Below are 14,425 nucleotides of genomic sequence, written 5' to 3'. Positions count from 1 at the left end.
TGAGTGTTTTCTGCTGTTTTCACCGTTGTCAGAGTTTTCTGTCTGCAGCATAAGCTTCCTTTTCCCTGGAGGATGACGTTGCTGAGGGACAGTCGGTGGCCCGTGGTTTGTGGCCTCTGGGAGAGGCTGCTTAGTCCTGACCTGAGGGCAGGGCAGCTCTGACCTCTGCTTCTGTTGTCACCTCTCCTGCATTGATTCTGGTCCCCCTGCCTCCCTTTGTAAGGCCCCCGTGAGGACACTGGACTTTCCTGGAAGATCCAGGACGACCGTTCTGTCTCACGATCCTTAACTCCATCCCCTGTACCACGTGAGGTCACCAGTCACGGCGTCCAGGGATCAGGTCAGGCCGGCGGCGAGGGGGCATTGTACCGCCCACCCCCATCCTGTTGGCCAGAACCTAGTCGCTTGGCCACACCCAGCTCCGAGGGGTCTCAGAAACGTTGTCTTTCTTCCAGGCAGTCGTGTGTCCAGGTGACTTTGGGGGATGGTATCCCTAGCGGGGGGAGGGGGGAAGGTTTAGCGGGGCAGCCAGTCATCTTTGCCCCAGCGCTGCTGGTGGGGATGGTGAGAAGTGGCCGGACGGGGAGCATCCCAGGGATGGAATCGGCAGGGTAGGTGATGGATTAGGGCTTAGAAACAGAAACTTTACCTTCAGTCTGTTGGAAAGATGGACAGTAAGGAAGCGCGCTGTCCCGGCCCCGGGGTGGTGAGGAGACAGCAGGGTGGTAGCCAGCTGTGCGCATGTGCAGACGGGAGACCAGACTCCCATGGAAAGTGGCCCATGGTGGGGGGTCTCTCTCTGCACCGTGAACCCAGGGGGGCTCCCCGTGATTGAGAGCAGTATGAGCCCCGGGGAAATGAGCGGGCAGGCTCTTTGGAGAGACGGTCAGCAAGGCGGCCAGGGTCAGACGCACCGTAGGCAGGAGCGGGGCATCGGCTGCCCCCAGGGAGCCTGATTTAGACCCCAGCCCCGTCAGCGGGGTTACGGACGGCACCTGCACTGGAACTGAGGCCAACCGCCCCACCTCGGGAGGGGCCCCTGCAGCACCCTGCAGCCTCCTGCCCACAGGTCCTCCCCGCCGGGCGTGTGCCCCCAAAGAGCGGCGTGGAGTTGGATTCTGGGGAAGAGAACCGCCTCAGGCCTATCTATCTGCCAGTCTGCAACGTGAGGACCCACCACGGGGCCCGTCTGTCTGTTGTTCGATGCTCCCTGCTGTCTCTTCAAGGGCGACCTCTGCGTTTTGCACGCCTGCTGCGCGCACGGCACAATCTCAGCTCATCCACGCCCCGGGCCAGTCCAGGCCCAGGCCCCGCCACCAGGGACCAGGCCCCGGTGGGGAGTGTGTTTTAGGAAGCAAGGCAGTTCTGGAGCCCAGTTGCTTGCTGTCCTGGGGGCACGCGATGTGGGGGGGAGGTGGGCAGGGGATGCTTCGCTTTCATCTCCTCCCATTTCCAGATGCTTCCAAGAGCCGGGTAATCTAGGGGCCGCTGCTCTTCCTAGAGGCAGATCCACTGGGGGCGCACTTCACCCACACACAGCGGTGGGACCTCAGCAGCTTCCTTACCCCACGTCTAGTCTGCAAGGCAGAGACTGCAGTAGGGGCCGTTCAGGCCTTTCTGTAGCTCAGGCCGCCGTCCCCAGCGAGCTGTGCCGAGGGGCCGGCAGCAGCCCTGCCCTGGCTGGAGGTGGGGTCGGGGGCGCCCCTCCCCACTGTGTCCGGGGGGCCCGCAGGCTGCAGGTGCAGGAGCTGGGGGTGGCGGGGCGCTCGAGGAAGCAGCGGCCGGCCTTGGCGAGAGAGAGGCCATCAGCCAGGGATCCCCTTTCTCTGGCCCTCACTCCCTCGTTAGCTCATTCTTTCATCCATCCGACCTTGGCTGTGGGCACTCCTCCGGGCTCTGTTTGTGCAGGAGGTGCGGACACTGTGGTGCCCTGAGACGCACACCTTCCCTGCCCCAGGTCAGGAGCTGACCTCCTGGGGGGCTCAGACGATAAAACGTGGGTACCACATAGACGGTCGGCCGGGCGGTGATAAAGTCTGTGAGGGGAAAGGCAGGAGCAGGGCGTGGAGCGGGCTGATGTCAGAAGGAGGGACTGAGCGGGTGGCGGGTGAGCAGGGAACGGGAAGGGGTGGAGGGGCCGGGGCAGGTCTCGGGCTTGTGGGCTGCAGGCTGATTCTCAGGTGACGCAGGGGTGACGGTGCTGGGCTGGACAGGTGTCTCGCCTCAGGACCAGCAGCGGGGGCCACATTAGTGACCCGCCTTCCCCAGTGGCCACCGCGTCGGCGCCATGGGGGCTGGTGAAGCTGGGCTCAGCTGGGTCGGGGGGCGTGGGGGGCTGTCCACGCTTTTTTAAGTCAGAAAAGCAGATTCTCTACACACGGAGGACCTTTCCCTTTGCCCTTTTTCCCGTCCCCTCCTCCAGACGCCCTCCGCCCGGGGACTGTGGCCTTCTGGTCGCTCTGGCACGCACACCCCTCTGTTCTCGGGCACCGGTGAGGGTTTGAAGCCCCTCCCAGGAGTGAGAATCGGGCACAAGCTGGGGGCCTGTGCTTGTCCAAATTTATGCCGTTCTGAGCGTTTTTTCCTTCCCTTTCTTTTTCCTTTTTTTTTTCTTTTCTCACAAAAAAGAGAGATTTAAAAAATTATATTTATTTATTATTTATTTATCTTGTCTGCGCGGGTCTCAGTTGTGGCACACGGGCTCTTAGTTGCAGCGTGTGGGATCTAGTTCCTCGGCCAGGGATGGAACCCGGGCCCCCTGCACTGGGAGCGCGGAGTCCTACCCACTGGACCCCCAGGGAAGTCCTGAGAGATTTCTTTTGCGATAAATTTTCAGTGTTAAATAAAAGCCATGGCTGTGATCCGCCATCTTGGGGCTCTTCTGCTGGGGCCCAAAGCCCAGGTCAAGTTCACGTGCGCTCTGGGTTGCAAAACCCGGGCCTTCTTCCTTCCTTTATGAACCTGAAGTGTCCTGCCCCGACGCGCTAGACGTGGACTAGTATTTTCCTCTAACTTCTGACTTCCTGGTGGTCAGTTCCCTGGCCTAGCTGGCATGTGCAGAAGCGCCAGGTAATTTACACGAGAAAGCGGGGGCCCAGCCCCCTCCTCGGGTGGATCTGCCGTAAGGGCTGGGAGCCGCTGCTTCTCCTGCACAAAGACGCACCATCTTTCAAAGGGAACCTTATCATTTCCATCAAGGGCGTTTTTAGCATTAGTATTTTATTTCTTCCCTTCTGTCCCTCCTCTTCCCACCCCGGCCGAAAGCTGCTTTTAACTAAATGGAGTGAAATGAAAGCCAGATTAGCTGCTTTGCTTTGCTCATGTCTGATAATGATTTAATGCTATGTTTTTATCTACTTAGAAATAAATTAAGGCGCCTTTTAAAACTGTTGCCTCAGGTTGGAAGAGGTTGGGGAAAACAACCGTTCTGTTTCCTTAGCAACTTTTTATCCTCCCAGTGGAGAAGGTTGGGGTGTATGCAGCTGTAACCCCAACAATCTGGACGTAGTGGTTTTAGTTTTATTTTCAGGGACGTGTATTGAGACCTTTACAAAGAAAGAGCAGGAGAGGCGGGGAGCGAGGGAAACAGCCAGTGGCCTCGAGAAGTCGTGCAAGTGCGTCCGTGTCTGGCGTGCCTTGAGCACCGTGGGGTCTCCCTGGTCCCATGTGGGACGCTGCCCTCGAGTCTGGAGGACAGACAATGAATCCAGAGGCCCTTCCTGCTGGTGGAGGGGGCGGAGCTCCACATACAGTCAAAACCTTGTCATCAGGACACGTCTGCTGGCGTGCCACACGGGCCCCCATGGCTCTCCTGATCCCACAGCAAAGCCAGGTCTGAGCTGGTTGTGGGGGGCTGTGCAGGGCCGAAGGAGCCTGCTCTCCGCGTCGGGGAAGGCCCGCCTTGGGGCAGCCAGCCACGTGTCATCGGTGTCACCACACTTCTCCTTGCCTCTCCAAGACTGTTCAGGGGGCCCTGAAAGCCAAGTGCAAGTCAGAGAGTGATCTAGTGTCCCCACAATATCCATGTCCACCGAGAACCTCAGAATGTGACCTTATTTGGGAACAAGGTCTTTGCAGATGTCCTTAAGGTAAGGATCAAGATGCAGTCATATTGGGACCATTAAGGTGGTCCCTAAATCCAGTGAGTGTCCTTTAGGAGACAGAAAAGGACACACAGAGAAGGTCATACAATGGTGGAGGCCACGATTGGGGTGATGCGTCTGCTGGTCGAGGACCACCAAGGATTGCTGGGAGCCACCAGCACCTAGGACAGGGGCCTGGGACCCGTCCTCCCTCAGAGCCGCCCGAAGGACCTCTGGCCTCCAGAGCTGCGGGAGAATATACTTCTGTTGGATTAGGCCACCTGGTCACTTGTGACGGCAGCCCCAGGGGTCTTAAATATCCACGTAACCAGCGAATCAAGATTTCTGGTCCTTGGGAGGGAGGGCCAGGTATAAATCTAATGAGTGACCCGTAGACAGGGCAACCCTTTGCTGTGTGTGGCCGTCCCCCGGGCAGAGGTGGCTTCCCGCAGCAGCGGGGCCGCTCGGAGGAGTCGCGTCAGCCTCGAGTGTCTGTCCTCTCGGTTGTCAGATCCTGAATCGATCTGTGAATCAAGGCTCTAAAGATACATTTCATCGCAAGAATTCAACCTTGAAATAATCACACATCAAAGTGATGAGTCTGTCTCCAAGAGGCAAAGTCACTAAGACGCGTGTTATAACGACACTTAAGGGAAAGGAACGGGCAGAACAGTCTCCTTGCCCCCAAAAGCTGAGTGTGCCCGCGGCTCCGGGGACGCCCAGGTCGGAATGGGTGTGAGGCCGGTGGGAAGGGCCCCGGGCTGCAGGCGACTCTGTCCTTCTAGATCTCTCCCTCTGCAGCTCTTGGGCTTCTCGCGGCCTCCAGCCTTCAGTGGGTGAGGCGGAGGCAGGAATCCTGCAGAGGCCGCGGGCCCTGAACTCTCTCTCGGCTCGTCCGCCCTCTCCCTCACCTTGGCTGGGCAGTGGGTATGGGCAGAACGGATCCACACGGGCCTGAATCCTGGCTCAGCCGTGGCCTGCAGCTGTGGCCACTCTGGGGGTGCCTTCTTCTCCTGTGTGAGGTGGGGTCCTCAGTCTCTGTGTGAAGTAGGGTCCTCAGTGTCCTGTGTGAGGTGGGGTCTAGGAGCTCCTACCGCTTAGAATCTTCTTAGGATCTGGGTTTCATGGCGGGGGGGGGGGGCGCGGAGCTCAGGTCTAGTGCGATGGCCTCAGGACCGTTCCCAAGCATCGTCCGCATCCCACCAGGCGGCTCTGAGTGCAGTGCCCCCCTTGGGAGCCGTTTTTCCTTCCACCCTGACTGCGGGCCTGGCTGGGTGACATGCTTTGGCTGTGGCCTGGGGGCGCAGGTTCCGTGGCTGTGTCCCAGATGGGCTGCTCTCTCCCTGGGCCCCAGGCTTGGCTGCAGGGAGGGGAGGGGAGGAGGGTGGCTCCTCTCGCAGCTGGCGGCCTCCTAGTAGCCTGTTACACTTTGTTCAGATGTGCTTTAGAAGTATGGATTTGAAACGTCTGGTCCTTTTTGAACCCAATATAAACTTTGATCCTTTCTTCCACTTGCCTGGTTAGTGTTGGACTCCAGCTCTGGCAGCTGAATGGCGGGGCTCAGAAACGTGATCTCATGAGTCCCTGGAGACACCAGTGCTCCTGCCTGGGTGCCCCGTGCGCTCTCAGGACCCTCCTGTTCCAGATTCCAGATCACCCCTTCTCACACATCCAGGCCAAAGAAAGTGAAGGCGGGTTCTTGTGTGTGTAGTTGTCATCGTCCGTGTCTCCCTGAGCTGCGCAGCGCTGGGCAGGGCTCGTGGCTTCTCTAGGAGGTCATGAGGGCACAAGACACACCATGGGGATGACTGACCCACACCCTGACCTCGCAGCCCACTGGCCTATGTGGCCCCCAGTCATTGCTGCCTCCCCACCTGGGTTAGTCACCTGTCCCAACAAGCACCACAGATGGGGGCTTAGACAACAGAAATCAGTTCTCTCCAGAAGGCTGGGAGGCCAAGATCAAGGTTTCGGCCAGTTGGTTTCTCCTGAGGCCTCTCCCCTTGTCTTGTGAACGTCTTCTCCCTGCGTCTTCCCACTGTCTGCCTTTGTGTTTATCTATGGCATGATTTTCTCTTCTTGTAGGGACATGAGTCCTGTTGGATTAGGACCCACCCTTATGGCCTCACTTTACTTAACCACCTCTAAGACCCCATCTCCAAATACAGTCGCACTCGGAGGTCCTGAGGGTTAGGACCTCAACAGATGAATTTGGGGGATGTGATTCAGCCCCTGACACGACCTCTGGCTGCCACCCTCATGCTTACCCTCCTGCCCGCTCTGCGTCTTGCCCCCTTCCTTTGCCTCCTGTTCTCACAGCCCCTTCCTTTCATTACTGCCATACCCTGAGACCCCTGGCCGTCACAACTGCTGGGCGGAGGCCCACTCTGTCGGGCCCGCAGGCAGCGGAACAGGGAGACAGGCTCTCAGCCATGCGCGGCGTCTGTCCTTGGATCTGTGGCTCTAACCCTCAAGTAGCCCTCAGGCAAGTGGCCCTACCACACCTTCCTGGTCTGTCTCTTCTTCAGGCTTCCAGAGAGCGGCCCACCCCTGCTCCTTTCTTCTCAGACCGCCCAGCGCCCACCCTCAGAGTCAGCTGCTAACCTTGCCTCACCCTTCATGGAGGAAAGAGGAGTCACCAGACCAGAACCTTCCTGTGGTCCCACCGTGATCTGTGACCCGGCTGTGCCCGAGGCGGCTGCCATCTCGCCTGCCCTGACAGAGGACCAGGTGGCTTGGCCCCCACGGGGGCCCGAATCCCACCCCTCTAACTCCCGAGGGCCTCACTCCTGCCCTTCTGTCTTTCCTGGAACCCTCCGCATACAGTCATTCTCGATCACCCATCTTAAAAAGAAAAGCCATTTCTTCCTCCATTCTCCCCTCTCACTACCACCTGCTCTGCTCCTCTGGATAGAAAATCTTGCCAGCGTTGTCTGTGGCCAGTGTCTGAAGCCTGCCCCCATCCCCCCGCCATCATTCTCTCTCCTGCCCCACGGAGACCTCGCTTTCAAGCTTACCTATGGCCCCTGTGAAGCCAGGTCCATGGTCACTGTCTGTTCTCTTTGCTCTGGCTACCTGGCACCGCGGCTCCCCTGCCTGGTCTCCTGGAGTGGGGGGGGCCACATTCTCCTGCTTTTCCTCCAGCCTCTGCCCCCTCCTCAGCCCGGCCTTTGACTGCCACCTGTCCTCAGCCCCTCTGTCCTGGTGGCCACCTCCTGTCCCCTGATTCTAAACAGCGTGGCCACGTCTGTCACCCCTCACACCCGTACTGTGGCCCTGACATTTTCCAGCACCGCCTCGGGCTGCTGTCTGGGCGGTTCCCAAACCTGCTGCTCCTCTGTAGATGGTTCCCAAACTCTGCTCGCTTGGGGTGGCCCCCGTTTCCTGCCAGAGCTTCCACTCACCTAGAGGTACCGTACATTCAAGGCCATTCCCCTGTGATGGGAATCTAGGTGTTCCCAATTTTCCTATAGTAAAATGCTGCGATCAGTAAGCTTGTACGTGTACTTTCATGTTCTCCTGTGAATGTTCTGTGGGATTGAACCTACTATTGGATTTACCGGGTCCCCTGAAAAGTGAAACATCTTTTCCTTTTTATTTATTTTATTTTTTCTAAAGGATTAGAAATCACAGCGTTGATTATTTATTTAATTAATTTGGCCGAGCCGGGTCTTAGTTGCCACATGCGGGATCTTTTGGTTCCAGCATGCGGAATCTTTAGTTGAGGCATGTGGGATCTACTGCCCTGACCAGGGACTGAACCCAGGCCCCCTGCATTGGGAGCGCGGAGTCTTAGCCACTGGACCACTAGCATTTAATAATAGTAATGTTCCCAAACAAAGATGTTTGCTGTTGTTCCCAGCAAAAATGTTTCGACTGCATTCTACCAAGGGTCGAAAACTGTTTGTGGGCTATTTGGAAAACATTACTTAATGTTTTCCTTAATTAGAATCAATTACAAGACCCTAGTAAAGAAATAAGTCCAAACATGAGATTCTAAGACCTCACACTGTGAAAACATCTTTTCGCTTTTAAAGTTAAATGTGTACTTTGTAAAACGATTCAAACAATACCGAAGAGTATAAAATAAAAATTTAAACATTCTCTCTTCCCCCCACAGCTTCCAGTAACACTTCCCAGAGGACACTACTGTTTCTCTTGGATCCTTCTAGAATATGTTTATGCGTTTTAGTGCAGAAATGGGTGCACTCGTATTTGCACATGGGATAACATTCTTTTTGCTCACTTAATTCTGTATCCTAGCGATCTTTTCAAAATGTGACATACAGATCTTGCTGAGTCGTTTGTATTGACTTATTGCTAATGTCTTACCATATATGTTTATAGTTTTTGTTTTAAAATATACATTCAGAAGAGTATCTATGACTTAAATATGGTTTAAAGAATAATGCTACAGTGAATACTTATGAAACCACCACATAGAGAAATGGTATCTTTAAAAAAATGTTTCATTTTAAAACTCTAGGCTGGTCTCAAAAAAGAACACAGCTGCCTTTTGTGCATTGATCTATAACTGGCGACATGGCTAAACTCGTTTATTAATTTTAATACTTTGGCTGTAGGGTTATGTTAGGGTGGCCGTGTGAATACTCATATCATCTGTGAGCGTGACAGCCTTCTTTCTCCCTGTCCAATCCTTATCTCTTTTTTTATTTCTCTTGCTTGTCCAAATGCACTGGACGAGGCTTTCTAGAAAAATATTCCATAGGAATGGGTGTAGTGCACATCCTTGTTTTCTTCCTGATTTTAAAGAAGGTGCTGTCAGTGTGTCACCATCAACATGAACTTGTGTAACCACAGTGCCCTGTCTGAGGAACACCCTGTAGAACCAGGGTTCCATGGAGGTAACTTTGGAAACCGCTTCTCTGCAGGGTTTTGGAATTGAGGAGTCTGGATTTTATCCTTTACTGGTGATGGAGGCGGGCTCATACTTCTGTACTAGATTGCCCTGTTAAAGTTCAGATGTAACTTTATGAGTCCTGATCGACCACTTCTCACAGTAGTGAGACTCTTGGCCCTGGGCACAGCTCCCACCATGGCCAACTTCACCAGGAAGCGCCCTCGCTTGGGAATGTCACTGGGTCTCACTGGTCCCAGCCATGTGTGGACAGTGGGGTTAATCCCCCTAGAGCATTAGCTGTGCTCAGTTCCCCTCTCACACCATGAACAAAAAAAAAGGCCTCTAGCATCTTTTTTAAAAAAATTTTATAAATTTATTTATTTATGGCTGCGTTGGGTCTTCGTTGCTGCGCGTGGGCTTTTCTCTAGTTGCGGCGAGCGGGGCCTTCTCTTTGTTGTGGTGTGCAGGCTTCTCATCGCGGTGGCTTCTCTTGTTGCAGAGCACGGGCTCTAGGCACGCAGTCTTCAGTAGTTGTGGCAAGTGGGCTCAGTAGTTGTGGCTCGCAGGCTCTAGAGCGCAGGCTCAGTAGTTGTGGCTGAAGTGCTTCGTTGCTCCGCAGCATGTGGGATCTTCCCGGACCAGGGCTTGAGCCTGTGTCCCCTGCAATGGCAGGTGGGTTATTAACCACTGCGCCACCAGGGAAGCCCAGGCCTCTAGCATCTTGAGGGGTATTGGCCTCAGGTGAGTCAGCCCAGCTGGAGGCAGATGGCCCCACTCAACATGCCAAGATGGGCGTTGAGAAATAGGCTTCCTGAGTCTTGTAGCCCAGACCTCAGGGCCTTTGCAGGAAGGAAGCACAAAGTAAATACGTGAAGAGGGGTTTGCTGACCTGCTAAGCTGGTCTCTGCAGAGGGTCTGGGAAAGCATGATTCACCTCTTATGACCCATCGTGCTGTGCATCCCATGCATGGAGTGATAATGGAAATGACCCAAGAGACCCACAGGGAAGCAGCAGCGTCACACCCTCGGTCATGCTGTATCCCGCTGTCAGGAGCCCCAGGATGAGCCCCTGGGGAATGTTGCCACACCCCGTCCTTTCTGAGACTGTGAGCTACTAATTGAGGCTCTCACCAAAGGAGAGACTGGCTCGGGTCAACGATTTAAGCAAACCTCAGGCTTGGATTTATTGCAGCTATTACCCCTTCATGTAGGTAAGCTCAGGGATCAATTATTTTGGATCAAATTTTTGGTTCAATTTTTTTTAAAGGAAGAGATGCATTTCTGTTTTTTTTTTTTAACATCTTTATTGGAGTATAATTGCTTCACAATGGTGTGCTAGTTTCTGCTCTATAACAAAGTGAATCAGCCACACATACACATATATCCCCATATCTCCTCCCTCTTGCGTCTCTCTCCCACCCTCCCTATCCCACCCCTCTAAGTGGTCACAAAGCACCGAGCTGATCTCCCTGTGCTATGAGGCTGCTTCCCACTAGCTATCTGTTTTACATTTGGTAGTGTATACATGTCCATGCCACTCTCTCACTTCGTCCCAGCTTACCCTTCCCACTCCCCATGTCCTCAAGTCCATTCTCTACGTCTGCGTCTTTATTCCTGTCCTGCCTCTAGGTTCTTTAGAACCATTTTTTTTTTTTTTTAGATTCCATATATATGTGTTAGCACACGGTATTTGTTTTTCTCTTTCTGACTTAACTTCACTCTGTATGACAGACTCTAGGTCCATCCACCTCACTACAAATAACTCAATTTCGTTTCTTTTTATGGCTGAGTAATATTCCATTGTATATATGTGCCACATCTTCTTTATCCATTCATCTGTCAATGGACACTTAGGTTGCTTCCATGTCCTGGCTATTGTAAATAGAGCTGCAATGAACATTGTGGTACATGACTCTTTTTGAATTATGGTTTTCTTAGGGTACATGCCCAGTAGTGGGGTTGCTAGGTCGTATGGTAGTTCTATTTTTAGTTCTTTAAGGAACCACCATACTGTTCTCCATAGTGGCTGTATCAATTTACATTCCCACCAACAGTGCGAGAGGGCTCCCTTTTCTCCACACCCTCTCCAGCATTTATTGTTTGTAGATTTTTTGATGATGGCCATTCTGACCGGTGTGAGATGATATCTCACTGTAGTTTTGATTTGCATTTCTCTAATGATTAGTGATGTTGAGCATCCTTTCATGTGTTTGTTGGCAGTCTGTATATCTTCTTTGGAGAAATGTCTATTTAGGTCTTCTGCCCATTTTTGGATTGGGTTGTTTGTTTTTTTGATATTGAGCTGCATGAGCTGCTTGTAAATTTTGGAGATTAATCCTTTGTCAGTTGCTTCATTTGCAAATATTTTCTCCCATTCTGAGGGTTGTCTTTTGGTCTTGTTTATGGTTACCTTTGCTGTGCAAAAGGAGGTTTATTTTTTTAATGAAACTTTGTTTAATAGTGAAGAGAGTGAGTATGGAGTGCTCTGAGTTACTGGATCCCGATGCGTGTGTATTTGCATCAAACCTTTTGCAGGCTGGGCTTGAGCCCTCTGGTGCTGCTGGGACTCATTTCTGTGCAGCGGGACCTCCCAGCTCTCAGACTGGAGGGAGGTGGTGCGGCCAGCTGGGGAAGGGGAGGGGTCCACGGAGGGAGAGATGTCAGGCTGCTTCCACTGTGGTCAACGGGTTCCCCTGGGCCCAGGAGAACACGCCTGGGGAGCGTCCACCAAGGATGAGGGGCTGGGTCGCTCCCTTTCCAGCTCCATCCATACCCAGCTGCTCTCAGAGGTCTGGCCAGCCTCGTGCAGCCCAGGAGGAAGGCTGGATGGCGAGCTGAGGGTGTTTGCAGCAGGCTCCTGGCAGGGACTGAACGGGGATGGGCAGAGGGTCTGCCAGGGTGGTCATGTTTCCTTTCTGACTTACAGCTGGGCTGCAGGAGGGCCAGGAGCCTGAATAGCCAAGTGTGGGCGGAAGATTCCAGAGCGCTGGCTGGGCCCCTGTGGGCTCCCCATCAGCCTGCAGATCCCTGCACTAACAGTGCCGTACCTGGGGCTCCAGAGGTAGAGCTGGGACTAACCTCCCCTGAACAACAGGCGTGAGAAAGTTCCTCCAAACTGCCGAGGGGCTGGAAGGTGCCGGCAGCCCCGAGCGGGGTGCAGGGTGGGCGTGCTGCCGGGGGCGCTGCCCGACCAGCCCACGGGTCATGAGCCTGGCTGTTTCCCCAACAGACAATGTGACTCCTTTTCAAGCGCATCGAGCCGTGAAACCGGAGACGAGCTTCACAGGGCTGGTGGATCTCAGCTCTGCGCAGCGAGGAGACTCGTCCATCTCCAAGATGCTGGCGGCCGGGCACCCAGGGCCTGGCTTGTCGTAGCTGCTCAATTAGTGTTCCTCCAAGGCACGACTCCAGACGAAGCCTTCCGGCTTCTTCCTCACGGACCCTGCCCCCTCCCACCCCAACCTTTGCGTTTCATTTACCAAGTGATCCTCAAAGAGCGGAACCAAGAGACTCAAACACCGGCTCACGGGCTTCCCTTGAGGCAGCTGGGCTGCGGGGCGAGCCCATGAGCTTGACGCTCCTAACCAGGGTCTTGCATTTAATCAAAACTCAACCTGATAGAGAATGGACTTGAGGACACGGGGAGGGCGAAGGGTAAGCTGGGACGAAGCGAGAGAGTGGCATGGACATACATACACTACCAAACATAAAATAGATAGCTAGTGGGAAGCAGCTGCATAGCACAGGGAGGTCAGCTCGGTGCTTTGTGACCACCTAGAGGGGTTGGATAGGGAGGGTGGGAGGGTGGGAGATGCAAGAGGGAAGAGATATGGGGACATATGTATATGTATAACTGATTCACTTTGTTATAAAGCAGAAACTGACACACCATTGTAAAGCAATTATACCCCAATAAAGATGTTAAAAAAACACCGCAAACAAAATAACTCAACCTGAGCACCCCCGCCCCCCCAACGCTGCCTTCAAGGGCTTTATCTTTCCCTCGGGGGCAGGAGCTGGGCACCAATGGCTGCGGGCAGAGCAGAAGACAGCCTCCGTCCTGATGTCCTGCCCCTGGAGAAATGACTACTGGATTAAACATCTGAGCTGGGAAAGCGGTTTGGGTCCTGAGACAAGGGATGATGCCCAGGCCGGGGAGCTGGTCCATGGACAGCCCCCTAGGGATGGGCCACGGGGAGGCCGGGGCTAGGGCAGCTGTCTCTGGAAACGAGGCCGGGAATTACTGGGCAGCATAGTGGTGAGGCTTACTGTATTAAAAAAAAAAATTATATATATATATATATATATATATATATATATATATATATATATGTAATAGTTTGTATCTGCTAATCTCAAACTCCTAACTTACCCCTCCCTCATCTTCCCTTTTGGTAACCATAAGTTTGTTTTCTGTCTGTGAGTCTGTTTCTGTTTTGTAGATAAGTTCATTCGTGTCATATTTTAGGTTCCACATATAAGTGATATCATATGAGATTTGTCTTTCTCTGTCTGATTTACTTCACTTAGTATGATGATCTCCAGGTCCATTCGTATTGCTGCAAATGGCATTATTTCATTCTTTTTTTTTACGGCTGAGTAATATTCCATTGTATATATATATCACATCTTCTTTATCCATTCATCTGTCAGTGGACATTTAGGTTGCTTCCACGTCTTGGCTATTGTAAATAGTGCTGCTATGAACGTTGGGGTGCAGGTGCATTTTTGAATTAGAGTTTTCTCTGGATATATGCCCAGGAGTGAGATTGCTGGATCATATGGTAACTCTAGAGACCTACTGTTTATTGAGCTTCTGCTCTGTGCCAGGTGTGGCCCCAGGCACCTTTCAGATGACATTTCATTCTGTTTCCTCAGCTACTGTGTAAGTGAGATGCTGTGATGCTCACTTTACAGATGAAGAACCAAGCTCATCAAGGTTAAGACGTGTGCCCGGGTTGCACAGCCAGGAGGTGATAAGCTGGGAATCAGCCCAGGTGCTTGCCGTGACCCCGAGTCGCCTCCAAATTTGCTTGGCCTCAGCCCCTTCCCAGCCGCACAGCTCGAGGGGCAACTTTCACAGCAGATGCACAACCTGCACAACTGTACATGGCCGCCCTGATCTGGAAGCCCCGCCTCCTGGTTTCCAGCCCTAGGAAGCCATACAATTGCAGGTAATGCCTTCTTTCTTTCTGTCGCTGAGGGCAAGGCTGGTGTTCAGCGTTCAAAGTCGGAAGGTCAAGGTCTTTCTGGCCTCGGACCCCTTGGGCCAGTTCTGATGGCTCAGGGTTGGACAGGCTTTTCCTTGGGCTGGCCTCCCGCCAGCTGGAAACCTGGGTCTGAATTCCACCCGAATGTGGCTTGCCTAGAAATCCCTCTTCCTTGCATGGCCACCTTTTGAGTGGGGCCAGGGAGAGATAGACAGGCAGGGACCCCTCCACCAGCTTTGCCCAGGAGGGGGGAGCATTCCCCCAGGTGTGCT

General features: G+C 53.5%; 1 protein-coding gene across 1 annotated transcript in view; it reads left to right on the top strand.

Annotated features, from left to right (window-relative positions):
• NPHP4 (nephrocystin 4) overlaps positions 1-12,701 on the top strand; it is a 148,802-nt gene extending 136,101 nt beyond the window's left edge. The window contains exon 29 of the mRNA XM_067718197.1: positions 12,173-12,701. Coding sequence (XP_067574298.1) covers positions 12,173-12,181 — 9 coding nt within the window. The 3' untranslated portion in view covers positions 12,182-12,701. The remainder of the gene's footprint in view (positions 1-12,172) is intronic.
• The last annotated feature ends 1,724 nt before the right edge of the window (positions 12,702-14,425 follow it).

The sequence above is a fragment of the Pseudorca crassidens genome, chromosome 2, assembly GCF_039906515.1.
Source record: "Pseudorca crassidens isolate mPseCra1 chromosome 2, mPseCra1.hap1, whole genome shotgun sequence".
NCBI classification, from domain to species: domain Eukaryota; kingdom Metazoa; phylum Chordata; class Mammalia; order Artiodactyla; family Delphinidae; genus Pseudorca; species Pseudorca crassidens.
This window is presented reverse-complemented; position numbering and strand designations above follow the sequence as displayed.